The following is a 25,106-nucleotide window of genomic DNA, read 5'->3' as shown; positions in this document are numbered from 1 at the left end:
GATGCTGATGTCTCAAGCACAAAACAATGTCTTTCTTGCCCACCAAGTGCATTTAGTTCAATTGTGGCTTCTGGGCAACCCCCTTCCTCCCTGTAGGTTAAAGGTAGAGCTTGTTTCAGGACTTGACTCAGAAATAAGTCCTGACTTTTTTCCAGTGAAAATACAACTTTCTTCTTTATTTCCTCTTAGTTTAAATCTTCAGCCCATACTTCCCAGCGTGGGAGGAACATCCCACCATTTACCCCCCTCCAACATCCACAAAGGAATTATTTTCTCTCAAACTTGCCATCTCTCTTCCTTGAACACACACACAGAATAGCCAAGGAAAAATAAAGATAAAATATTTGTTGGGCAGCTGTTTCTAGCCTCATTTTATTTTGTGGGAACAAATTAGAGTGTGGGACCCTGTGGGTGTAGACAATGCCACAGGCAGAGGGGTTCCCTTTCTTCGTTGGTCTCTTGACCCTGCTGGAGAAGCCTCTGAATTCAGGCTGTTTGATTTGCATCCTCTTAGAAGAGTTGCGGACTCCGTGTTTGAAACAGTGAGGCAAGTTCAAGGTTTATCGGATGAAAGCATCTAAGAAAGAATAGTGCTGATATGAATGGCCTGATTCCCTCTTCCCCCAGCATAGCATCAACCGTATAGACTGCTGGAATACACATGCTCGCATGATCCTTGAGTCAAGAAGCCCTGTTTCTATCTTAAAGATATTTAGTGAGTGTCTAGGTTGGCTTTTTCCTCAGGCATATAATCTCTGAAAAAATAAACATGGGAAGGAGATAATTATTTCTTGTCTGATCCATGTGTTTCTAGTTCAAGGATTTCAGTCACTAAGATGTAGACCCCAAAACTACTCATTTTATCACCCAAGAAATTGAGCAAGCAGGGTGGCCCCCAACCTTCCAGCTATGTTAGGATTTAACTTTGTGCCGTAGTGGAAACACCCCCCAGACTGGTAACCTGGGTTCTATTTGTCCTATTTCTATCACTATCCATATGGGTGATTCTGGGCTTAGTTTCTTCTTCAGTTAAAAAAAACAAATTGGAGCCCTGGCTGGTGTGGCTTAGTGGATTGAGCGCCCAGCCTGCTAACAAAAAAGGTCATCAGTTCCATTCCTGGTCAGGACACATGCCTGGGTTGTTGGCCAGGTCCCCAGTTGGGGGCATGCAAGAGGCAACCAATCAATGTGTCTCTCAGACATTGATGCTTCTGTCCCTCTCTTTCTCCCTTCCTTCCCATCTCTCTAAAATGAACAGATAAAATCTTTAAAAAAAAATTGGAGATACCTCTCAACACCATTCTGCTCCGAGATTCCGCAGGTCCTAGATATCTCTGCTCCAAGGCTCTCTACTTGAAGAGAGCTTACTGGATTAATTGTCTGAGCAAGATTCTTTGTTAGCAGAGGAGCCTGAAAATGTCTTTCTGACCCAAACACCAGTGAGCTCTTTTGATCAGCATACATTAGGGACTCCTGTCCAGGACTACCACCAAAGGCAATTGTTCCTATCTCTTCCACCTTTTTGCCACCCTACCCCAGTCAGAAGAGTTCATTGAGACTTCTGTGTAATTTCAAACTTCACTTGATAGAGCTAACCCGGTTTTGGACATCTTAGGCTCCAAGGCTGATAATTATAAAACAAATTGAACTCTCCTGCACTACTTTTCCCTACCCTGCTCAAACATACAGCTGAACAGCAATGACTGTGTGGGGCCTCTCTATAAACACAGGGATTATATACTCAAGAATATAGCCCCCAAAACCCAGAGTGTATCATCTCATGTGCATCATACCTGGTGATTTAAACTGTTTAGTTTGGCTCTTTTCTTCATTCCATAAATTCTGAAATGAGACATGGGAGGGGTAGGATTGTTTCTCCTCCCACCCATAAACCTTAACATTCTCTCTCTTCCACAGTCTAGACTATCCAGACTTCCACAGACTGTCTAGAACAGTCTTCCACAGTTCTTCCACAGGGGAGAACAGGGAAGCACAAAGAAAAAGAGAAAAGATGCATTCATCTGAGATTTAAAAGGAGACAATGAGCCCTGGCTGGTGTGGCTCAGTGGACTGAGAGCCAACCTGTGAACTGAAAGGTCACCAGTTCGATTCCCAGTCAGGGCATATGCCTGGGTTGCAGGCCAGGTCCCCAGCTGGGTGTCTCTTGCACATCAATGTTTCTCTTCCTCTCTTTCTCCTTCCCTTCCCCTCTCTCTGAAAAATAATAAATAAATAAATAAATAAATAAATAAATAAATAAATTTTAAAAAATACAAAGGAGACAATGAGGTGATATTTTCCCACTGCCCAGGTGTTGTGTTTCCAGCTCTTAACTCCTTCTTATTTTAGAGCCTGGCCATTCCTAGGACGATTTGGGAATTCATCCCCTCTGCACTGTTCCCCAAGCACTTGGATAATGAAGCTGAGCTGTCTTTGTCTGTGTTATATGTAGGCAGAAGGTCACAATCTACAGCCTGGTGAAAAAATGAGGCAAATATTTCTGCTGTAAAGACAGACACATGAGCTGAGAAAAGGTTGGTTGGTTTCTTTCAGAGGGCACTAGATTGTCCCTAAACATGATTTCAGACCTGCAAATTGCTTGATGTCCAAGTCTGTTTCCTGGAAAAGAATGTGCAGTCAGGTTGTAAGCAGTGCCTAATTCCACCTATTCCCCCTCCCCAATTATGCAAAGCCCTGGTAGAGAGCAGAGCCAGCGATGTGATTCCAACATGGTTTTGCTCAGTTTATTCAGTATAGGAAGGAATAGGCAGGAGAGGGTGATGTTGTGGGTTTGGCGTACTTGTAGTACACAAACTGCTCACTCCCAAGCAGGTGGGAACTTCTGTCTTGTCAGTAATTGCTGGGCTTCACCTCAGATCCCAGGTCCAATGGAAGACCAGAGAAATAATTTCTACCTCTCCCTGCTGTAGTTCAGGAATAATCATAAAATGATGGCATGGATTCTTGCTACTCTCCATCTCCACCCTCTTTCCCATCAATACACACCTCACTACCTTTCTACCCAGTAGGCCACATAGAGTGGTTTAAATTTCAATTTTGGAGTGTCACTGGATCAAACAGGATTCCTTGGAGGATTTGAAGAGCTTTAATTCCTTGTGATGCCCTTCTTATTTCAGGCTTTCAGAGCTACTTTCTGACATTTTTGTCCCCAACAGAGCTATGAGAATGTTTTTGTGGAGATGGGGAGATGGGAATGGTAGCCGGTGTCTGACCTGACCTTGGAAGCCAGACTTTGATTGGTCCATACCTTCTGCTTGTCAGGAAGTGTGATGGGAAATCTGGCTGGAAGGGATGCCTACTCCTGTTCATATGTGACATTGTGTTAATGGGCAAAAGCCAAGGCCATGGATATTCTTGTTACAGTGCCAAGAGGATCCAAAGAACAGGGAAGAAAATCTCTGTCTCCAGAGATTACAGTGACCAACTTTTCCTCTCTCCTCACAGAAATACTTTTCAATTGGGAGACTAGCTGTTTCTAGTTGTTTTGTGTTCACCTTGCTGAACTGAATTTACAGTACATGGTGTGCCTACTTCTATCACTGAATAACGTCTATGTTGTTATAAAGCAAGTTTCCTTCCAAGATCTTTGAGCCAAACCTGTCTTGTGTAACGAACTTCTCTCTCCTTATACCTCCTCCCCCGTGGTATGTCTCCAGTTGGCACTGCCTAATTTGACCCAGTTCCTCTAAGTAGACACTAAGATCTGCCTGCCTGGCCAGGCAGGGGAGGAGGTGCTTTGAGGGACAAGGAATGGGAAGATTGGGAGGGATGTGACACCTCGGGATTGCTCAAATAGTGAAGTTCATCTACTGATTTGCTGCTGGATCTCAAAATATCAAGACTGAGAACAGCAGAATCTCAATCCCCTCCGATTTCCAGGGTTACCAACTTGGCATTTAGAGGAGCTAAAAACTTATTTTGTGCAAGATGTGTCATGAAGTACCTGTTAAGAGCAATTAAGAAGCAGAAGAGCTCACTTCACTACTAGGAACAAAGTCCAACTCAGAGAACAACTCTTGCAGACCCCTCTAGAAATTGTCTGGGGGCCATTTGGGCAGGTGTCCAAGAATGAGATGTACTTCCTGAGCCAGTGCTAGCTGAATGCTATGCTTCAACTACTCTGCCCACCTAGTGCCTGTCTAGCTTCTAGTTTACACACACACACACAATTGCATTAGCATATTTCTCTTGGTAGAGTCTGTTCAATTTGTTCTTCCTTTTTACGTAACAGACCCCACTCCCACAGGGACCACACCAAAGGAAAAGATGCCTTAATTTGATGTTAGAACCAGGGAAAAGCAAGAGATCCGTGAAGGCCTTGAGTACCCCGGCTTTTGAAAGGAAGCAAGATTGTTTAATGAAAAGAGCACCTCTTGGAAAGGCAGGAGACTTGTGTACTTTTTCTTGTTACAGTCTCACCATGAGCCCTGAGACAAATCACTTACCTGCACTGAGCCTCAGTTTCCTCCAAGGAGAAACTTGGGAAAATCCTGCTCATTCTTGCTTCTCCTGCATGTGGAGGGTGGGGGTGGGAGGTGGCGATGTGAGAGAGGTCATCTGGAGCTTTGCAGTAGTTTTGAACAATCCCAAAGGGCAATTATGGAGCTAATGATTTGGAAATGAAAGGGGCCCCAGAGGTACTAGGCTGCCCGCACTCTCTTTAGATCTCTGACCACTGCAAGTTCTCTGGCTAATTCCAGAGGGCATGAGTTCACTAACCCCTGTGGATTTGGGCTCTTTTAATCATTGTCCCTAAGGGAACATTCAAGGAACCACTTATTACTGTGGTTCGATCTAGCAGTGTGGTCCCAAAGCTTAGTCCATTCCAGGGAGGATGTCAAAAAAAGAGGAGTTGAAAATACACTTAGGGAAATTTTTCTTCATACCCAGTCTTTCTGGGTGGGACTAGCAATCTCTCGGAGGTAATTTAAAGGGTTTGCTTAGTGAATGTTTCAGGCTTATTTTCATGAGACTTTTTAGAGGAGTATGATGTCTTTCAAAACTAGACAAGAATGACCCAGGTGGGGAGAGAGACATGGCAATAGACTTTACCCCCGTGTGCTCTCCAGAACCACCCTCGCACCCCTGGCTCTATCAATATAATATAAGTAAACCAAGTTTTCATCCATCTGTCTTAGTGAGACCCTTCAGAGACCAAGAATCCTGGTGGCAGCTCAGGCTATTCCTGTGCCCCACTCTTGCTCCCCCAAATCTGTTTTTCATTAGATGAACAGTGAATGCAAGTTTGGATGTATGTGTGTTTCCACCAAATAGATCTTTTTTTTGTCCTCCCACAGGCTCCTAAGGAAATAATTCATTGCAACAAATTAGCACTTTTAATTGTTCTCAGTTCTCCATTGTTTAATAATCTACTGCCAATTATTGCCTATCTTAACTTCAGATAGACTAACCTGTATTTTAAATTTAGATTCACCTCACCTTTACAAACAATAAACATAGCAAAGTAATTGACCAGAGGCAGGGAAAGCCATTGAAATGTTTAATTTGTTTATTATACCTTCAGTAGAGGACTCTTCTCACTGAACCTGAGGTGGGCTGCTCTCCTTCATCTACTTTCCTGTCCCCCTCCCTCCCACCACGCACTCAAAAGAGAGTCCCCTGAGTGATTGAATCCTGCTTCTTCCTCTTATTACTACCCCATCCTTAAGGTACAGAGCCTCTATGGGACTTTTTTTTTTTTTTTTTTTTTTTGCCTCCCTAGGTCTGAGCTAAGCTGTAACCTGCCTTCTTTCCTACAACATCAGCTCCATCTACAGGGAAAGGGTCTCCTATCAGAACACAACCAGGACCACCCTGGGATAAGATGGTGTTTCCACTGCAGAGCCTGGGGAAACAGAAGTTGTGGGTCAGAGGAGATCCTAGGGTTTATAAGTCAGGGTACATTGTTTTCCTCACCAGGACAAGGTATGAGGTTTTTCTTCTTTATGATAGACTCAGAGCACACTAAAGTGATCCTTCAATTTTCTTGCTAACTCCAGAAGGTTAGAGAGAAGCCTCCTCCCCTCCCAGCTGGCTTCTAATAGCAGCTATTTTCTCTTTCAGCAGAATCTAAGATGGACATAGAAGACTGCAATGGCCGCTCCTATATGTCTGGTATGCCCTCTCGTGCATTCTATTTGTAAGGGGCTGGGAGCAGACACTCTCCTATGGAGCAGAGCCGTCAGCCTAGCACAGGACCTGAGTGTCCTAGTCACAGAGCTGACACTCATGCTTGGTAGTGTCAAGCATAGTATTCATTTATATCAGTCATTTTACATTCCCTAATGATTCCCTTCCCAGACTTCGTGGTTGATAAAAGAGGATAGGAGAGGAATATGAGTGGAGACTATTAGAAAGGAATGATTTGAAGCAAAGAGATCAAAGGAAGATGTAGTCCCTTCTGTTTTCTGAAGTCACCAGCCAAACATGATATTCTGTCCTACCCAGGTAGAGAATGGAGCAGGATTTCAACCCTCAAAAGCCTGTGGGGGCCAGGTGGGCATGTAAATGAATGACCTGGGTTAGGATAATGAGCAGAAGAGAACAGTGGGGACTGTCATGAAATGGAAAACACATGTTCTAACTCAAGGAGCAGCAGCTCTTCAGTGTCCATGTGGGAATATATATCTAGAGTGACCAAAACTTCCAATTTTTTAAGAGAAATCAGAAATCCAAATTTTATATGAAATGTCTCCATTTAAAAATAATGACTCAGTGTTATTTTTAAATGTTCCATGGGGCGAGCCAGACTTATCTACGGGCTGAATTCAACCGTGGGCCAACAACTTACAGCCTCTGAAGTGGAGATATAGAGCCCAATTCTCAATCCCCCTGATCCTTTTCCATGATCATAACATAAAGCTTTTCATGCCTGCCAAATACTCTAACTGCGGCAGACAAGGTCATTGCTTATAGTATGACTGGCTTTTAGAGATATGAAAGTAATTAGGATCCTCCCAGATTTTAACAAGATGAAAAGAAATGAGGAACTTTATCTGGCTCCCTCTCTTAAGGGTACAGGAATAGCCTAAGACAGTGTGTGTCTAAGATGGAGGGAATCATTTTTTGGACTATTAGAATGTCAGGGCAAGAAATTATTATAAGAGGTAAGAGAAGACAGAACTGGGTTTTGACATGATGAGTATCCACACCAGAAATCCAAGCACCATTGTATAAATGACTTAGAGCTTTCTTGCTTTCTTTCTTTCTTTCTTTCTTTCTTTCTTTCTTTCTTTCTTTCTTTCTTTCTTTCTTTCTTCCTTCCTTCCTTCCTTCCTTCCTTCCTTCCTTTCTTCCTTCCTTCCTCCCTTACTTCCTTCCTTCCTTCCTTCCTTTTGTTTGTTTCTTTTCTTTCTTTTCTTTCCTTTTCCCTAAAGTGGAACCAGTGGAGGAATTACGGACAGGCACTAAGGAAGATGGCAGGTTGGATCAGATACCCATTTAAAAGTCATTGACAATTTCTGGGTAATGTAAGGGAAGATAAGATGACTATGACCCCTGTTTCATTTAAGGAGGGAAGGAATTGGAATAGGTAAAGGCATTCAGTACCTGCCACATGCCGGAGGGAGTGACAGGGATCAAGTGGACTGACTTAATTGAAAGATACTTTATTGGTATGAAAATCATAGCCCTTCTGAGGAACTAGCCAACCCTCCTACCTCCTGCTCAGTGAAGCCTATTCAGGAAACCACTACAGAGCAACGACCACACTCAGGACCCTGCTTTATTACTGGGGACCACGCACATGGATGAAAACCAGGCCCTGCTCCATGGTGGGCAAATGAGGAACCAGGAAGGTGGCTGAGGGAATAGCCCACGGAGCTATCTTCAGTCCTATATCTGGAGAATTTTGGATATTAGAGGAATTTTGGATATTCTAAGGGTGTTTGCCATGCTATGAAACCAAACCTTCCCTGCTTTCAGCAGGTTGGCATTTCCTATATAAGAAGAGGTGTCTGCATAGGATGGCTTTTGAATGAAAGTAGACGCTAGAAAGCCCTCATCTGTGTTTTGAGAGTTCTAGATGTCAGCAGCTACCTTAGAGAGGGAAGAGGAAAATCAGGATAGGGCCAACATTAGCTCAGAAAAGTAGCTCCTGCAGGACTGAGCGTGGCTGAGGCAGTCCACTTGGGGGGCATCTGCAAGCCCACGACTGGCCCATCTCTCCCGGACCGACAGGGAAGCAGCGGGAGAGGCTGCACGCAGTGCACAGCTGCCCCCACGCACACCGGTGCCTCCTTCAGGGTCAGCACAGCTCTTCGGCCCCCTCAGCAGGTGGCCTTTCCTCACCTAGCCACTTGATGAAGAGGATATCTCTCCTGTTCTTCAAAGAGATTTTCCTGCATCATAGAACCTGACTCAGAAAGTTCGTCTTTTCTAAAGGTGCAGATCATTCCCTCCCAGGAGGGAGAGGAGAGAGAAGGGAAGAGTCTATTAATTTACCATACAAGTTCTCTTCCTTCCCCCACTCTATATCTTTCAAGGGAAACGGAGTTGCTCCAACTGGCTCATATAATTATTTGACTGAGCAGGGCTTGTCCCAAGTTTTCTGGGACTGTGAAATGTCTAAGGGAACCCTGGTCGAAAGAGAGCCAGGGGTAGGCAGCCCAAAGTTTCACAGCCCCTCCCACCCCCAAATTCTTGGAATCAGAAAATCTAGTCTCCAAAGTAGGTCAGCACGGCAGTGAGCAGCTCCTCTGGAAGGGAAGGGAGCAGGGGCCTTGTCTTGATAGAGGGCGGATTCATCCACGGCTGTCGGCTGCCTGCCTGCCCCAGGGGCACAGGGCGGGAGGGGAGGTGGGGACACTGGCTGTACCAGCATTTTGCCTGGAATCTGAAAGGGCGCAGGGCCACAGGGCGACCCCAGCCTGAGACCAGAATGTGCCGAGCCCTCTCATTGCTAACAGGGAGAGGGCTGTCAGTCCACAGATCTAAAGAACGACCTCCCTCCTGGAGGAGGAGGGAAAGGAGGGAATATGAGTGCCTGAGTTTGGTGGGGGAGGGGCTTTCTGCTGATCTGAGAGCCTTGAAGCTGCCCCATGTCCTGGGCCCCATGACCTCTGGGGCCTTGGCTTCCCCAGCTGGCAGAACATTGGGCCTTCCCTGGGGGCCCCCTTTCTCCCTCCCACCCCAAGAGCCCATCCATCTCTCTCTCTCTCCCTCTCTCACACACACACACACACTCTCTCTGTCTCTGTGTGTCTCTCTCTGCCTCTCTCTCTCTCTCTCTCTCTCTCTCTCTCTCTCCCCCTCTCCCTCTCTCTCTCTCCCTCTCTCTCTCTCGCTTCTCTCAGGCATTTGTTGTGCAGTTCCTCTTTGTCTGCTGGGCACGAGGGCAACAGCTTCTGCCTCCCCCTCCCTGTGCACAGCCCCCCACCCCGCCCCTTCACTGGCTTGGAAAAGAGATGCTGTAGCCTAGCATTCCCCCCCACCAGACAGCATATACATTCTACATTCCCTGCAGCCCCCTCCTCAAGCACATCCAAGCGTGCACTCGCTCGTGCTGTCTCTCTCTCTCTCTCCCCCTCTCTCCCCTCCTCTCTCTCTCTCTCTTTCTCTCTCTCTCTCTCTCCCCCTCTCGCATACATACACCCTGGGTTGAGCTCTTCTTGCTGGCTGCAGCCGTGGGCCCTGCTCACCGTGCGGCTGCCGCTGCCTGCGAAATGACGGCGGTTCCCCTCACTTCCAGGAATCCACGCTTCCTGGAAGGTGAGTGGCTGGGCTCACCCCTGCCTGCCACCCAGACGCAGACATGCACACACCACCCGCACTCCCTCGCCGTTTCCAAGGCGGCGGCCGCGTTCGCACCCCAGGGTCTCACCGGCAAGGGAAGGATAATGTAAGTTCAGGCAGAAGGTGGTTAGGGGAGGGGGGGTGCTGGGGCTAGGGAGCCAATTCCGTAACAACTCCTGAGACTGAGGAGAGGGAGAGGATGGGGGCTGCGTGTGTGTATGTGTGTGTGTGTGTGTGTGTGTGTGGCGGGGGAGGGGGCGTTCCTCCTCACACTTGCGGAGGATGGGAAAGGGTGTTCGGTGTTGCTAAGCAAATACTGCGACTTGGATAGTGGGAGCTTGTGGTGACATCTTGATTAGGCCTTGGGGACAGATGTAGAACTGCCTGGGTGAAATGCCGAGACAGGCCAGGGTGGGAATGGATAGTAGAGAGAAGGGAGGTAAAGAGGAGCCTTGGCCGCAGATGCCTCAGCCTGCAACAGAGATCTGAGGGGCCTCAGCGTCCTCCCCACAATAGCGCTGGGGATGGGCGTCTTTCTTTGCTCCTGCTCCCACTGTTCCCTGCTAGCAGGCTAGCAACCTGGCCCCTTGGAGCTCCTGGTCAAGAAAGGGAAAGCAGTTAGGATGAGGTCCTTGCACAGAAGTGTGGAGGTTCTCCAACCTCATGGCTATTCCCTAGAGGTAGCCACTCTAAGGGATCAAGGAAGGGCAGCAGGAGCAGGTGGGCTAGTCCCCTGCATGTGAAACATTGAGCTTGTGGGATGTTACCCGGGTCCCTGTCTCTCCCTCCTGCTTTTCTGCCCTGTGCTTGCCTCCTACTTCCTCTGATGTTAACCTCATGATTTGGCTTTGCCCTCTAGGGGTTCAAGCAATTTTTTTTACTTTGACCAAGAAAATTTCTCTGAGACCTGAGAGCAGCCTCAGTTCTTGGCTTTGACAGTCTGGGATTTCTTGGGAGTCCCAGGCATTTGAAATTCCCTCACTGGGGTTTCTGAGGCTGAGAGAGGAACTGCCAGACTTCCTAAATCTGACTCTAGTCCTCTTCTCCCTTTAGTTGGAAATCACAACCCTTGGGGCCCCATAAAGATTTTCCAGCCCCTGAAAGGATTCTTTTTTATATATTAGCCCATAAAAGTAGACTTGAGCCTGTTTTCCCTCTCACCTTTATCCTAGGGAGGGCAGCAGCATCAAAGAGCCTCTTGAACTACTGGCGTGACTCTGGAGGCACCTGCTCTTCCTCCTGTTCCCAGGCCTTAACAGAGAAAGTCACAAAGGATGTTTTCCCCTTACTGTCTCTAAATATCCCTTTAAGGATGTCCCCCCACCCTCCCCATATATCAAGTCCCTGACTCCAAGAGACAGCCTCAGCCTAGCAGGCTGGGACCAAGGATGGATTTTCCAGCAAGCTCCTAATCCCTTTAGGGTCAAGGACTCAGTGCCAGGGCTCAAAGCCCTGCTCTTCTCCCATTACTAACATCAAATGATTTAGGGCAAGTCAGCACTAACAATTGAAAAGGATTGAGAAGATACCCTTTCAGCCCTTCTAACCTTAGTAAACCCCACATGTAGTTGAAAAGACGTTTTAAAACTGGATCTGGGTCTATAAGTCTCAGCTCACAACTCTGAGATGCTCACTTCATGATATCTGTGTGGTTCTGGTTTGGGTCAACTTCTATAGATAACCATGGCTCATCTAAAGAGCCCCAGCTGGGGAAACTCAGCTTTAAGCCATAAGGATGTTCTATAGATGGTAAACAAACTTCCTCAGACTTTGATGGGATAGAGTACGGGAAATGGGACTTTTAGGAGAGGATATGAATGGGAAATGGTCCCAAAGTCCTGAGTGGTTGTTTTCTTCCCACTGACCAAAGCTGGAGAGGGATCCCTCAGGAGGGTGTGTTCCGGATTTCTTGCCTCAGGCCCAAGACTCCAACCATTTTATAATGGAATCTTTATTTTGTGAAAGTAAGTATGTGCATAGCTGGGAAATTGGGTAAAGTACTAACAGGTGGACTTTAGGGATGAATTTTAGGGTTTGTCTCTCTCTCTCTTTCTCTGTCTTCCATATTTAGGCTTGTCTGCACACATCCATGCATGTTCATGTTAGCAGATAATGTAGAGGCTGTGGGTATGTTAATCCTAGTAGGCATGTTCTCTTTATATGTATCTACATATGTGATCTGTGTCTGTGTCTGTGTCTGTTTGTCTACATGTGTTTTATTTCACCTATATATTTGTGTAGAAGATTGTGGGGAGGAGGGATATTTTTTAAAGACATGATTTATATCTTCAGGTGTGTCATCTGATTTTTAAAAACACATATGAAATTCTCAAAAAGCATTTTTACAAAGCAACTTGTCAACAAGTTAAAATGAGTATGTTGAAAATAAACTGATTGTTTCACTCTTAAGGGAACACCAGGTAGTGAATATCTGGTTGGAATCATATCAGATAAGATGATTTTTAGCATAGTCACATTTTTGCTAATTTTAGAAAGTCTAATGGACCCAACTGTCCCTTCCTGAAACAGTGAGTCCCAGTTGGCTGTGTAGCTAGCTGGTGGTTACGGACATGAGCACTTACTTTTGTGATCAGATCCCGGTTCCACCACTACCTGCTACATGGCCTTGGACAAGTAACAGAGGCTCTTTTGTGCCTCAGTTTCCTCATCTGCAAAATTAAGATAATATTGGTAACAATTTCATAGTGTTGTTGTGAAGATTAAATGAAATAATTCGTTCAAGGTGCATTGAACAATGCCTGGCACGTAGTAAGCACTCAATTAATGTTAGCTGCCATCATTATGATTACTGTTATTATCATTAGATTCAGGGACAATTCCAGCTGCCCTATCTGCAGATCCTGTACCTGGTGTTGGGGGCTCCAGAGAGGAACAACAGGAAAGAATGGCTGTCCTGAACCGCCTCCCTGCTGAGGCCCCCATTTTCCTCTCTACCCTGGCCCGCCCAGCCCCAGCCCTGCTTCCTGTGGACGTCAGGCAGTGATGCTCTTCCCCTCAGGCCTAGATAAAGGTAGGGTGGGCAAGGCCCAGTCACTGAGCTCGCAGAAGTCAGCACCAGGCACCCAGGCTGGCGAGGGCACAAGGTATGGTGCCTGGCATACACACTGCCTTGTACCTGGCTACAAGATACATGTAACTGAATTTTGAAAAGATCAGGCAATTTACTAATGGCTACAACTACAGCTTCACCTGCCCTCTTGTTCTCTCCTCCAAGGTAGCGGGGACTCATCTCTGGAGAAGGAGTTCCTTGGGGCCCCAGTGGGGCCCTCGGTGAGCACCCCCAACAGCCAGCACTCTTCTCCCAGCCGCTCCCTCAGTGGTAAGTGCACCCTCCTTCCCTCCCCCGGCACTAGGCACCCCTGTTTGTGTTTGTCCCTTGATTCATCTTCCATTGGCAGCCATTTCCCCATTGCTGCCTCCCTCTACTTTCCTGTTCGGTCTCCAAGAGCACTAAGGAGCTCAGTGTCTAAGATTTTCCTGACTTGCAAAAGGAGAATGGACGGTCACTGCCAGACTAGATTGGAATTAAAAGAGGCATGGGTGGCGTTAAGGTAAAGGCCCCAAAGACACAGCCTGGAGGTAGAGTAGCAGGTGGATAGAAATGGTCATGAGCTGGAATTAGATAGGAAATAGAAATGAGAAGGATCTCCTCATTCCCCCCCCCCCCCCCCGCCAATTCTCCTACCCAGACAAGGTCCCCATGACTGCCTCTCCTCAGCTGGCCCTAGATCTGTGACATTCTCTAAATGGTTGGAATAGCCAGGAATGTAGGTCAGAGCTAGAGCCAAAGCTTTCTCCTCAATGGCTCCTCCCTCCTCCATGCCCCTCTCCAGATCTTTATGGAGGGGAGTAGAGGGGCTCAGTCTTATGGGGTGGTAGGATAACATAAGCCGTGTCTGTCTTCCAGGTTTGCTCTCTTTAGCCTGTCTCTTCGGTCTTCCTAGGACCGCTTTCCTATCACTGCTACTTGCTGGCTTTCTGCCCAGGGCCAAGTCAGACATCTTTCTTAACGACAAGAGAGTAGAGAACTAAGCTCCCCTTAGCGTCTTCTCCCCAGTGACAGAAGACATCCTGTGTACCCCACCTTTTTTCTCTTGAAGCCTATGTGCCTCATTGGTGGGAGAGGAGGAAAAGGTTGTTTCAGGTCCCAGCAGGCCACCCTGATAGGTGTCCTAATGTCTCAGGGCTTAGAGACTCCTCTTGGACTTCAGGAGTGCCATCCCGGCCCGGGGGCAGGCTCTCCCCCTTTGCCCTTCTCTGTCCTAAACACCATCCCGCCCTCCAGCCAACTCCATCAAGGTGGAGATGTACAGCGATGAGGAGTCGAGCAGGCTGCTGGGGCCTGATGAGCGGCTCCTGGAAAAGGATGATAGTGTGATCGTGGAAGACTCATTGTCGGAGCCCCTGGGCTACTGTGATGGAAGCGGGCCAGAGCCTCACTCCCCTGGTGGCATCCGGCTGCCCAATGGCAAGCTCAAATGTGACGTCTGTGGCATGGTCTGCATTGGACCCAATGTGCTCATGGTGCACAAACGCAGTCACACAGGTGAGCAAGCCAGGGGGCCAGTGGGGAACTCCTGGTCGGGCTGGAGAGGCGGAGGCCGTGCTGGGGGCCGTGGCTGGGGCGGGGTAGCTTCCCAAAGGGAGGGACTCTCCCGGCACATTTTCTAGCCGAGGAAAGAAAAGGAGGGGTTGGAATTTAGACTCCCTGAATACCTGTACGTCCCTGGCACTTTCTTCGACTGTTGTTATAAAGAAAAACTGATACTTTCCTTGGGAAGTGAGAGAGGGGAAGGTGTTGTAGTCTCAAGAAGGATCCTATACCCAACAGGATTAGGACTCATGGGTATTATCTGGACCCTCCCATCTCATGAATTAAAAAGAAGAAGAAAAAAATACGACTACAGAAGCTGCTTCTCAGCTCCCTTGGGCTTTGGGCTCCTGGGGCAGGGAGAGCCCTACGGGGCTTGGTTTTGGAATATGGTCGTTTGGCCCAGTGTTCCAGGCCTAGCGCCCTTCTCCCTGCCATGCACCCCTAATCCGTACCTTGCCAGGGGATCTGGATTAAGCAGGATTTGTTTGAGCCCTGCCTCTCAGAAGTTGTTCTGAGCGCCTTCCTGAAGGCAGTGTGGGGCAGAGGGCAGGGACCGGGTCTGGCCCTCAAAGCCCCTCACACCCAGTCCTGGGAATCTGTCCTTTGGCTTGCAGGCGAAAGGCCCTTCCACTGCAACCAGTGCGGTGCCTCCTTCACTCAGAAGGGGAACCTGCTGCGCCACATCAAGCTGCACTCTGGAGAGAAGCCCTTCAAATGTCCCTTCTGCAACTACGCCTGCCGCCGGCGTGATGCACTCACTGGCCACCTTCGGACACACTCGGGTCAGTGACCTTTCCAGTGGGAGAGGGGGAAGTGGGACAGCAGTACATCCAATAAACAGAGCCCAGCAACTTCTCTTGTATCTGGCGGTTTACAGTGTCCTCACTGAGGAGGGCAGAGCACTCCCAGAGCAGGTAGGGCCCTGCCTCTGTAACCTCTTCTCTGGGCAGCAGGCCCCATAGAAAATTTGGGGGACTCTTTAATGAAGTCTTTTACGTCTGCCACACTCTGTAACATGGAGCAAAAGGAGCACAGGCGATGTTCTTGGCTCCTAACAGTCACCCTATGCTCCTTGTACCTCATGATCCCTCACTTGTGAGCTTCAGGGTGACCCCTCCTTCCACTTGTCTACCCCAGGCCCCAAGCTTGTCACCATCTTCACATCCCCCGCCCCCAACATCAGAGGTCCATCCTCTCCTCTACTTACTTCTGTTTCCTGAAAATATCCACGGGCTTCCCAAAATGGAAGAAAGGAAGCCTAGGAAAGGATTATCCCATTTTCTAGTCCTCATTCCAAGAGGTTGTCACCTTATCAGGAGCAAGAGCAAGCGCCTGGAGCTCAGTGTTTGCAATAGTGCCAAGGAACTGGACTAACTCGATTTTCTAGCCCAGCCAAGACTGAATCAACATCTGCCTCAATCAGCTGGTCAGATAGCACTTCTGAAGCATTTTACTAAGTTTTAAGCTTTTGGCTTGGACTTGGGGAAGGGCCAGAAGCTGAGCTGGCAGGAAGGCAGGAGCTCAGGATTGGGGAAAAGGGGAAGGAGGGCAGTGGGGAAAGAATTAGTAGGGTCTGTCCTTGGAAACTTTCCTTGCTATTTTTCTCTTTTCCTAAACCCTCAGAGGCCAGGATTTAAAGGGACAGAGCAATCACCTCACCACCCTCTATGTTTTTCAGCCACATACCTTGCTCTAGGTTCCCTCACCTTGGAGCTGGGACCTCTTTATCTTTTTGTATATGGAAAAACAACAGGGAGAAAGATCATCGTTGATTCATGCTTTATAATTTACGAAGCATTTCACTTGTGTCTCCTTATGTGATTCTCATAACAATTCCAAGGTAGATGGTATTATCCTCATTTTGCTGACAAGAAACCGAAGCTCTGGAAAAAGAAAAAAAGATTTGCCCGTCAGGAGCTATCCTTTCTGTAGCCTTACCGAAACTTCATCAAGGTCCCGTGCCAGAGACTCTTGCTCCTTTTCTGAGGAAAAGGGGCAGCTTCCCCTGCTGGTTTGGAATAAGGATGGCCTGGCCCCTGGAATTCTTACCAACAACAGCTGGGCGGGGGGTGGAGGTAGATTTTGGATGTTTTATAGGAGAGTATTAGAGCCAGAAGAAGACACAGATATACTGTTGGGTCCCATATTTGTGAAATGCTTTCTATCACAACCTACATTATAAGAAAAAAAGGGTTTCCTCTCTGAAGTTAAACCATTTGCCCAAGAGTCCTGAAGTCGGCGGCGGGGGGAGGGGGTCGGGACTGTGGCTTTAATCTCATCCCTCAAGTACTGAGCAAGAACAAGATGTGAGTAGACTGATTGAATCAAGTTCCAGTGTAGGCACACGATGGGAGGAGGGCTTCCTGGTGATACCGTCTCCTGTCTCCCTGCTCAGAAGCAAGATACATAAGTTGAAATATACAATACCTTATTTCTTGTACTTTTTTCTGTCCTCACAAATATCATCTCTCAACAGTTGCCGTTATAGGAAGTATCGATCTCAGTTTTCCCGACCTTTTTTCTTCACCAGAAACAAAATCTTTATAACCTGTTCTTTAAAAAAGAAAAGAAAAAAAAAAGCCCTCCAAAGTTGTTCTCCTTTTACACTCTTCTCCATTGTTTTCCTTTCTGTTCTTTTATTCTTTTCCTTTTCTCAGAACTTCTGTATCAGTTGATGGTTTTTCTGGGGTTCTCTCCGTATTTCAGTGTAGAAAGACAGAAAGAATAATAAGCAGTAAAACTGGGCTAGAAGTAGAGGTAAAAAAGTATAAGTAAAGGTCAGTGAAAACTGCCCCTCCCCACATCAGATCTAAAGGCTCTCATTTCTGTCACCCCAGCCCACCAGTTTCCCCCAAACCAAAGCAGATAGTTCATAAGCAAAAAAATCCCCTTGTCTGATAAACAACAGTGACAAAACCTGCCACATGGAAAGGTTAAACCACAGTGTGGGCCTCAGACTCTGAGATCCTGGGGTGGGGCCAGCCTGCCTGCCAGGGATGATCCCCCACAAAGTCCCTGGGTCCTTCTTTCCTTTGAGCAGCAGTTTGGCCATTTTGAGTCCCGCCAGCATCCAACTATATGCCCTGAGCTTCCTCTCCCCTCCCATAGCTGCCCAATGTGCCTCTTCTCCAAGGTTTGGCCATCTGTCCATGCTTGCAGCTGAAGTTGGGGAGGGGAAGACAAGTAGAAGAATTCAACCGAGCCACATCCCTTCCTCCTCAGGCCAGACTACCTTTGCTCCTGGGTGATTTTGTAGAACCAGGGCACAGGGAGAAGTAACTTTGATGCTATTTCTTTCCTCTCTCCTCCACAGTCTCCTCTCCCACGGTGGGCAAGCCCTACAAGTGTAACTACTGTGGCCGCAGCTACAAACAGCAGAGTACCCTGGAGGAGCACAAGGAGCGGTGTCACAACTACCTGCAGAGTCTCAGCACTGAAGCCCAAGCTCTGGCTGGCCAACCAGGTGGGCTGTGGGCAGGACCAGAGGGAGCTGAGGGCAGGGCCAGAGGGAGTACAGGGTAAGGGTGATTGTGTGCACAAGGGGAGAGGGCCATGGAAAAAGGACAGTTACCTCAGTAAATGTGCCGAGCAACCCAGTTAGTGCAGAGACCCCGGTAGGTGCTGCAGGGAGACCCAGAGGTAGGAGAGGATTTGATCTATGTCCTCAGTCTAGTGGGAGAGCACACAAGAAGTGTAAAATTAAGGGCCAGATGTGTATTTGTCCCAAATTATGTGACATGTTGCTGGGATGAGCTCTAGATAGGGTGAGGGAAGCAGAACCTAATTTCCCAAGCATCAGCTATGACCTCCCTTGGCTACTGACCTGCTGGTTTTCTCCAGGTGAAGGCTGCTGGGCCAGTGCTACCCCTGCTCAGCTGCTACTACCTATCCCCACCCCACCCCCCACTAGGTGATGAGATACGTGACCTGGAGATGGTGCCAGACTCTATGCTGCACTCATCCTCTGAGAGGCCAACTTTCATTGATCGTCTGGCCAACAGCCTCACCAAACGCAAGCGTTCCACCCCCCAGAAGTTTGTAGGTAAGAGTCCAGTTGTAGAGGAGATATCAGCTTTAGGCCACAGCTCATCTGTATCTGAGCTCTGATAGCCATTAGACCAGTTAGGTCTAGAGATTTGATTGAAGGAAAGAAAGCGATCTGGTCCTCAGAATCTATCCCCAGAACAGGAGCAGAGTGAAGAGGAAGGAAGTACCTCAAGAGGGGGGCGAGGGGTCAGTATTGAGGGCTCATGTGGTGGTTCTAAGAAAAGGATGTCAGGGGACTCTGGCTGTTCCCAGTCTTTGAGAATAGCTAGGACTTCAGTCTATGGGCTGAGATAAAGGCCCCTAGAGTCAGAAGGAGGAGCAAGTATGGGGATCCCACCTGGCCCTGGTCATTAGCTCTGTAAGGACGTGGAACTTTATAAGAGAGTAATGAAAGAGAAGTAAAGATCAGTGGCCTGGGATTGAGTCCTCTGAGATTACAGCATAGAATTGGGGAGCGGCCCCACAAGGGACCTAACTTTGAGGAAAGTAAATGAAGAGTGGTAAATAATGTTACCGCCATCCTCAAGGGTAAGAAAACAAAGAAATAATCCTGGGAGCTTAGGCATTCTCCAAACCCAGGTCTGCTGAGAGCCTCTTCTCCACAGGCGAGAAGCAGATGCGCTTCAGCCTCTCAGACCTCCCCTATGATGTGAATTCGGGTGGCTATGAGAAGGATGTGGAGTTGGTGGCACATCACGGCCTGGAGCCTGGCTTTGGAGGTTCTCTGGCCTTTGTGGGGGCAGAGCATCTGCGTCCCCTCCGCCTTCCACCTACCAATTGCATCTCAGAACTCACGCCCGTCATCAGCTCTGTCTACACCCAGATGCAGCCCCTCCCTGGTCGGCTGGAGCTTCCAGGATCCCGAGAAGCAGGTGAGGGACCCGAGGACCTGGCTGATGGAGGTCCCCTCCTCTACCGGGCTCGAGGCCCCCTTACTGACCCTGGGGCATCCCCCAGCAATGGCTGCCAAGACTCCACAGATACAGAGAGCAACCACGAAGATCGGGTTGGGGGGGTGGTATCCCTCCCTCAGGGTCCCCCACCCCAGCCACCTCCCACCATTGTGGTGGGCCGGCCCAGTCCTGCCTACGCCAAAGAGGACCCCAAGCCACAGGAGGGGTTACTGCGGGGCACTCCAGGCCCCTCCAAGGAAGTGCTTCGGGTGGTGGGCGAGAGCGGAGAGCCCGTGAAGGCCTTCAAGTGTGAGCACTGCCGGATCCTCTTCCTGGACCATGTCATGTTCACTATCCACATGGGCTGCCATGGCTTCAGAGACCCTTTTGAGTGCAACATCTGTGGTTACCACAGCCAGGACCGGTACGAATTCTCTTCCCACATTGTCCGGGGTGAGCACAAGGTGGGCTAGCAACCCCCTGCCCTCACCTCAGTCCACCACTCCACTGCCCAACCCGCGGGAGTCTAGCTCTGTCCCCACCACATCCCAAGGAGTTTTGCTGTGTAGCCCCCTCCACTGGCTACCTAACTTCGCATTTGACCCTGAACCCTTCTTACCTATCCTCTCCCACCCTGATTTAAACATTGCGATGAAACAGGTCTTTTCTTACGTTTCCCCTTTTTCTTTTACCCTCTTACCCCATCATACTCACTGAGTTATTTATTAATATAATTAGTGTTTTTTTTTTTAACTTATGTCACTTCCCACTCCCCCACGCTCCTGCCCGCAGTCCTTTCCACTTTTGGCGGGAAGCTCCTCTTAGTACTAGGAGACCTTGAGCTTCTCGCTTTAAGTCCTCACCTTTTGCATTATGTGATTCTTCAATTTTGATGCTGATAGCTCCCTCTGGCCTGGCCCTACCTTAGCTCTGTGGCATTATATCTCCTTGCCGGGACCCTTCATCCTGGTACTCCATACCTCTTGTGCCCTCTCACATTAGGCAGCTTGCACTTTTCTTGAACAAAGGAAGAATTGCCTCATTTGGAAGTAGGAGGGGCTGATGAACTTCTCCCGTCGTGGGACTGAGAGTCCTCTTGACATCCTCCTAGTAACATGAGTTCCCCCGAAGCCCACGTTCAGGATCTCCCTCTAGGATGTGATGATATAGCTCTTCCCACTTCTTGAACAACCCCCAACACTGCTCTACTCTCTTCAGCCTGCCAGTCTACTCAGTGGTAGCTGTTCTCTCCTTGGAGTGCCCCAATTTTATATTCTCAGGGGCCAAGGCTAGGTCTGCAGTCCTCTGTCTCTGACACATTGGGAGCCACAGGTGCCTAATTGGGAACCAGGGCATGGGAAGGGGTGAGTCAAAATTCTTCTCGTACTCTTCCACCTCTCAAACTTCTCCACTCTAGTGACCTTCCTAGGTGCTCAGGGACTCCTGCAGTCCCCCTCCTAGGAGAAACTAGTGGGTTGCTGCCTGATGACGAGGGGGTATCTCCCCCTCAGTCATGCTGCCTTCTTCTTCTCCCCCCTAAGCAGGATTCACCTTCTTCGGAAGAAAAGGGTGTCTCTTTTCTCTCTTCTAATTTTCAGTATAACCAAAAATTACCCCAGGATGAACAGAGGCATGTACCCCTCACCCCATTCCACTCTTGTCCCAGCAAGAATGGGAGGGGCACAACTGAAAGGGGGGGTCATCCGTTACTGCCCCCTTCTACACTCAGCTCCCAAATGTAGAGGAGGAGGGGGCACTCTCCTGGCTTCTGCAGAGACCCCTGGCTATTTGGGTAACCTAGCTAGTGAGAAGGGGGCAGGAGGAGATACAGCTCCACTACAAGTGGAGGCCTCTTTCTACAAGGGTTCTCTGCCCACGGCCACAGCCATCCCATTCTCTGCTTTCTTGAGATTCAAACCAAAGGCTGTTTTTCTATATTTAAAGGAAAAAAAGTAAAAAACCAAACACAACACCTCACAAGTTGTAACACTTGGTCCTTCTCTTTCCTTTCTCTTCCCATCTTTCTTTCCACATGTCCTTTCTTTACTGGCTCTTTTGCCTCCTACTTTTCTCGCTCCCTATCAGGGATAATTTAAGGGGATGGTCAAGGGTTGAATAAGGAACAGACCCTGGGATTGGAGCTCTTAAGGGCTCTAACATGAGTCTACCTTACCCTCTTATGGGAAGTGAGACCCTAAAAAAACTTTTCTTCCTCCTTTTCCTCCCCCATTACCATGGTCTCCCCAAGAGAACCAGATCGTTGGGGGTGGGGGTGCATTGTGGGCTGATTTTTTTTCCTCCTTGACAATGTAGCAATAAACAGATGCTGCCAAGGGCAAAGGATGGGGGAGTTAGCTGGGAGGAGAGTGGTCTCCAGAGCAGGAGAGAGTTTTCTCAACAGCAACCTGGGGAACCGGCTCCTTGTTTCAGAATGGCAGCAATGCTGAGGTTAATACCTGGGGTTCTCCTCAACTGCTTTGACTATTGAACCCCTTCCTGTTTGACCTACCCCCTACCATCTTTTCTGCGTCTGCTGTGTATTTGGTGACACCTCATAAGGACTAGTCCTTTCTGAGGTATCAGAGCCTTAGGGTGCCACCATCCCCTCCCTCGGTCAGCTTTGGCACCTGTAACCTCCTAGAACATGAAGGACTATGCTCTGAGGCTGTACTCTGAGCCCATGAGAGCAGAGACTGGAAGGCAAGACCAGGTGCTAAGAAGGGGAGAGAAGGGCACTCTGTCTCTCTCCAGACCATCACTGCACTTTAACCAGGGTCTTAGGTACAAAATCCTACTTTCAAGAGCCTTTCGGCTCTGGAACCTCAAACACCCTCATGCTCTCTCTCCCAATCCTTTTGCATAAAAAAAATTTTTTTTTTAAGAAAAAAATGCATCGAAACCCACATGGAGAAAAGAGGTGTTTTCCTTTTGTATTGATATTCAAAATCAACACCACACACAAAAAAATTTCTAAATAGACACTTTTCCAGACATTTGTTTTTTTTTTGTGTCAGTGTCCAAGCTGCAGGTGAGTTTTTGTAATACTTCTAGCAGCTTCTGTCCTTGTGTAAATAATATATATATTATATATATTTTTAATCAGAAATTATGAAGAACAAAAAACAAAAACCACAGACACAAGTGCAATACCACCTCTCTTCTCTTTTTTCTCCCAGGGTTTCATTTGTAGCCTATGCTTGGTGTCTCCTTGGACTTTATTCTTAACCTCCCCCTCCTCCTCTTCCTCTGGTTCCCCCCTCCCCCTTTTATTTTTAAAAGAGTTTTTCTCCTTTCTCAAGGGGAGTTAAACTAGCTTTTGAGACCTATTGCAAAACATTTTGTATATGTAATATATTGTAAGTAAATATTTGTGTAACGGAGATATACTACTGTAAGTTTTGTACTGTACTGGCTGAAGGTCTGTTATAAATAAACATGAGTAATTTAACAGCCCTGGTTGTTTTTGCAAATTTCCTTTGCTTTGCTTTTCTATTGGAAGGGGGGGTTGGTCTCCTTGCAGCGTATGTTACTAACTACTAAACATTTTGAAGGTGAACAAGTCTAAGGTTGAGAGGATACCAAACAAGAATACTCAAACTGTTACTGCAGAAGAACAGAAGAAGTTTCAACCTAGAATGGGAAATGGAAGAGATTTTCCTCCCAGGAATGCCTGTAGGATAGGAGAGAAACCAATGCACGTATCCATCCAAACAAAGCAGAAATTTACCAAACATTTCTTGTTGAGAACCTACTAGATGCAAAACATATTTATATGCCCAAGGGACACAAATTACAATAACGGATGATGATAATAACAGGGTCTAACTCTTCTTGAGCACTCATAAATGCCATGCACTGTGCCAAATGTTTAATTGCAGAAGCAACCTACAAAGACATGATCACCATTACTATTGAAGAAATAAAAGTCCAAGACTCATCAACCAGTAAGTGACAGAACCTGGACTTGAACCCCAAAGGCCTGTGACTCCAAAGTCTGTTCCCATGCCTTTATGCCAGGGAATGAAACTGGTAGAACTCTAGACTCTAAAAATCCCAAGAAAAGCCAAGATAAGCACATTAATTTGGTTCTGTCTTAAATACATATTAACTATTTTCTGTCCCTTTCACTCTGAACCTTCTTCTGTTCCATCTACCTCACTGTCATTCCATATGGTAATAATGTCTGCCTTCCTGTTTCCATGAGACTATATTCAAGTGAAAATTGGAGACACTTCCATCTAGAGTCTCATTTCCATTCCCCATTTTTTTAATTTTTTAAATTTATTGATTTTAGAAACATTGATTTGTTGTTTCACTTATTTATGAATGTATTAATTCTTGTATGTGCCCTGATCCGGGGTTGAACCCACAACCTCGGTGTGTCTGTATCATGCTCTAATCAGCTGAGGCCAGGGCCTCACATGGCCTCACCCGGCCAGGGCCTTTCCATTCTACATTGAAACTATAAAATTCAAAATGTGAATATAGTTGTTTGAAGCCAAATCAAAAGTTGGAAAATAAACTTTAACCCCAATTAAATAGGTTGCAGGTTAGAAGAAATCATGATGGGTTGTTGGAGGGAAAGCAAATGTGGTGTATTCAGACTCCAGAATGATTCATGAATGACTAAACAGTTGGTCTTTATCTATATCATCTTGGGTATGAATGCTTGGAGGTCCCCTTCACACTTAGTTTCTTCAGTTTAGAGACAACTGGGTGATTGGCTGTCCATGGATAGCCACTCCTGCTCAAGCCTAAAAAAGATTTTCTCAAGGCTCTTTAGAGGAAAATGGAGTGTATATGTAAGAAAGTGCATTTTATTTGGGGGCCAACAATGAGTGGTGAAATCACTTTATGGGGCTTGATCAGCATTTATTAAAATAAAATAGAAAATTGAAAATGCCAATGCACCTTTCGTTATACAGGTAAGTATTGTTTCATGAAGTTTGTTTCAGTTTGTATGTGTGTGTATCTGTGCTTGTGTAAGTATTTAGTGCCACATACAATATATTTCTACTATGAGTCTGAGTCAAAATTATTTAAGTCACTGGGCCAGGTTATATACCTCCATCCATTTGTTTGCTGGGTGAGAGGCAGCTCAGCATAGTGAAGCCAGAATACCTCTTACTAGCTCTGTGAGACTTTGGGCAACCTTAGTTTTAACCTCTCCACAGTACTCCTCAGTTTTTCAACCTGTAAAGTGAAGATAATAATAGTACCTACCTTACAGACTTTCTTAAGGGTTAATTACATGAATTAATATTTATAAAGCGTTTACTATAGTGCCTGGCACTGTGCTAATAGGATCCAGGGATAAAAAGGCAAATGAGAAACAGACCCAACACCACTGCAGTTGTCCGTGGCCTCTCATTGTGGTTTTTCTCCGTACTGGAAGGAGGAATTAATAAAATGTTTTCTTTCCCCCAGGTCCTCCGTTTCTCAAGCCTACGCCAAGTAGCAGGACTGTCACAGAAGCGAGAGGAGAGCGTCCCCCTGTGGCGTAGCATCGTCAGGGATCTAACTGCTTGGAGCTCAAGGGCCTGTTAGCTTCGCACTACAACTCCCAGCATGCATCTCTTCCACTCTGGCCTCTAATTGGGAGCGCGATTTGTGATCTTACGTCCGACAACTTCCGTGCCTAGCGTCTCAAAAGCCGAGTAATTATAAAGCCCAGAATTACGTCCGGGTAGGGTGTCGCGATGTTTGCTCGGCAACGTATTTCATTTTCTTCCGCCATCAGGAAAAATAGTCCCATGGTCACTTTGTTCCACCGAAAAATCTCGAGAAACACTTTTTTC

The 25,106-nt window shown here is 47.3% G+C and overlaps 1 protein-coding gene across 1 annotated transcript; it reads left to right on the top strand.

The window, feature by feature from the left end:
• Positions 1-5,775: 5,775 nt before the first annotated feature.
• LOC129076011 (zinc finger protein Eos) lies at positions 5,776-20,220 on the top strand. The gene is made up of 10 exons (XM_054580242.1): positions 5,776-5,946; positions 6,085-6,135; positions 9,710-9,859; positions 11,624-11,717; positions 12,989-13,093; positions 14,060-14,320; positions 14,983-15,150; positions 17,682-17,831; positions 18,279-18,410; positions 19,021-20,220. The coding sequence occupies exons 3-10, from the start codon at positions 9,773-9,775 to the stop codon at positions 19,779-19,781; spliced, it is 1,758 nt and encodes a 585-aa protein (XP_054436217.1). The 5' UTR covers positions 5,776-5,946; positions 6,085-6,135; positions 9,710-9,772; the 3' UTR covers positions 19,782-20,220.
• Positions 20,221-25,106: the final 4,886 nt, after the last annotated feature.

Source organism: Pteronotus mesoamericanus, unplaced genomic scaffold, assembly GCF_021234165.1.
Source record: "Pteronotus mesoamericanus isolate MK-2021 breed Mesoamerican mustached bat unplaced genomic scaffold, CSHL_Meso_final contig_56, whole genome shotgun sequence".
NCBI classification, from domain to species: Eukaryota; Metazoa; Chordata; class Mammalia; order Chiroptera; family Mormoopidae; genus Pteronotus; species Pteronotus mesoamericanus.
Note: the sequence above shows the minus strand (reverse complement) of the source record. Positions and strands in the feature narration are given on the sequence as shown.

Excerpts from the sequence above, each read along its gene's own strand:
- LOC129076011 (XM_054580242.1), top strand. The coding sequence starts at position 9,773 with ATGCACACACCACCCGCACTCCCTCGCCGTTTCCAAGGCGGCGGCCGC. Across the intron at positions 11,718-12,988 it reads GGAATCTTTATTTTGTGAAA|GTAGCGGGGACTCATCTCTG; the intron begins GTAAGTATGTGC and ends CTCTCCTCCAAG. Across the intron at positions 15,151-17,681 it reads CCACCTTCGGACACACTCGG|TCTCCTCTCCCACGGTGGGC; the intron begins GTCAGTGACCTT and ends TCTCCTCCACAG.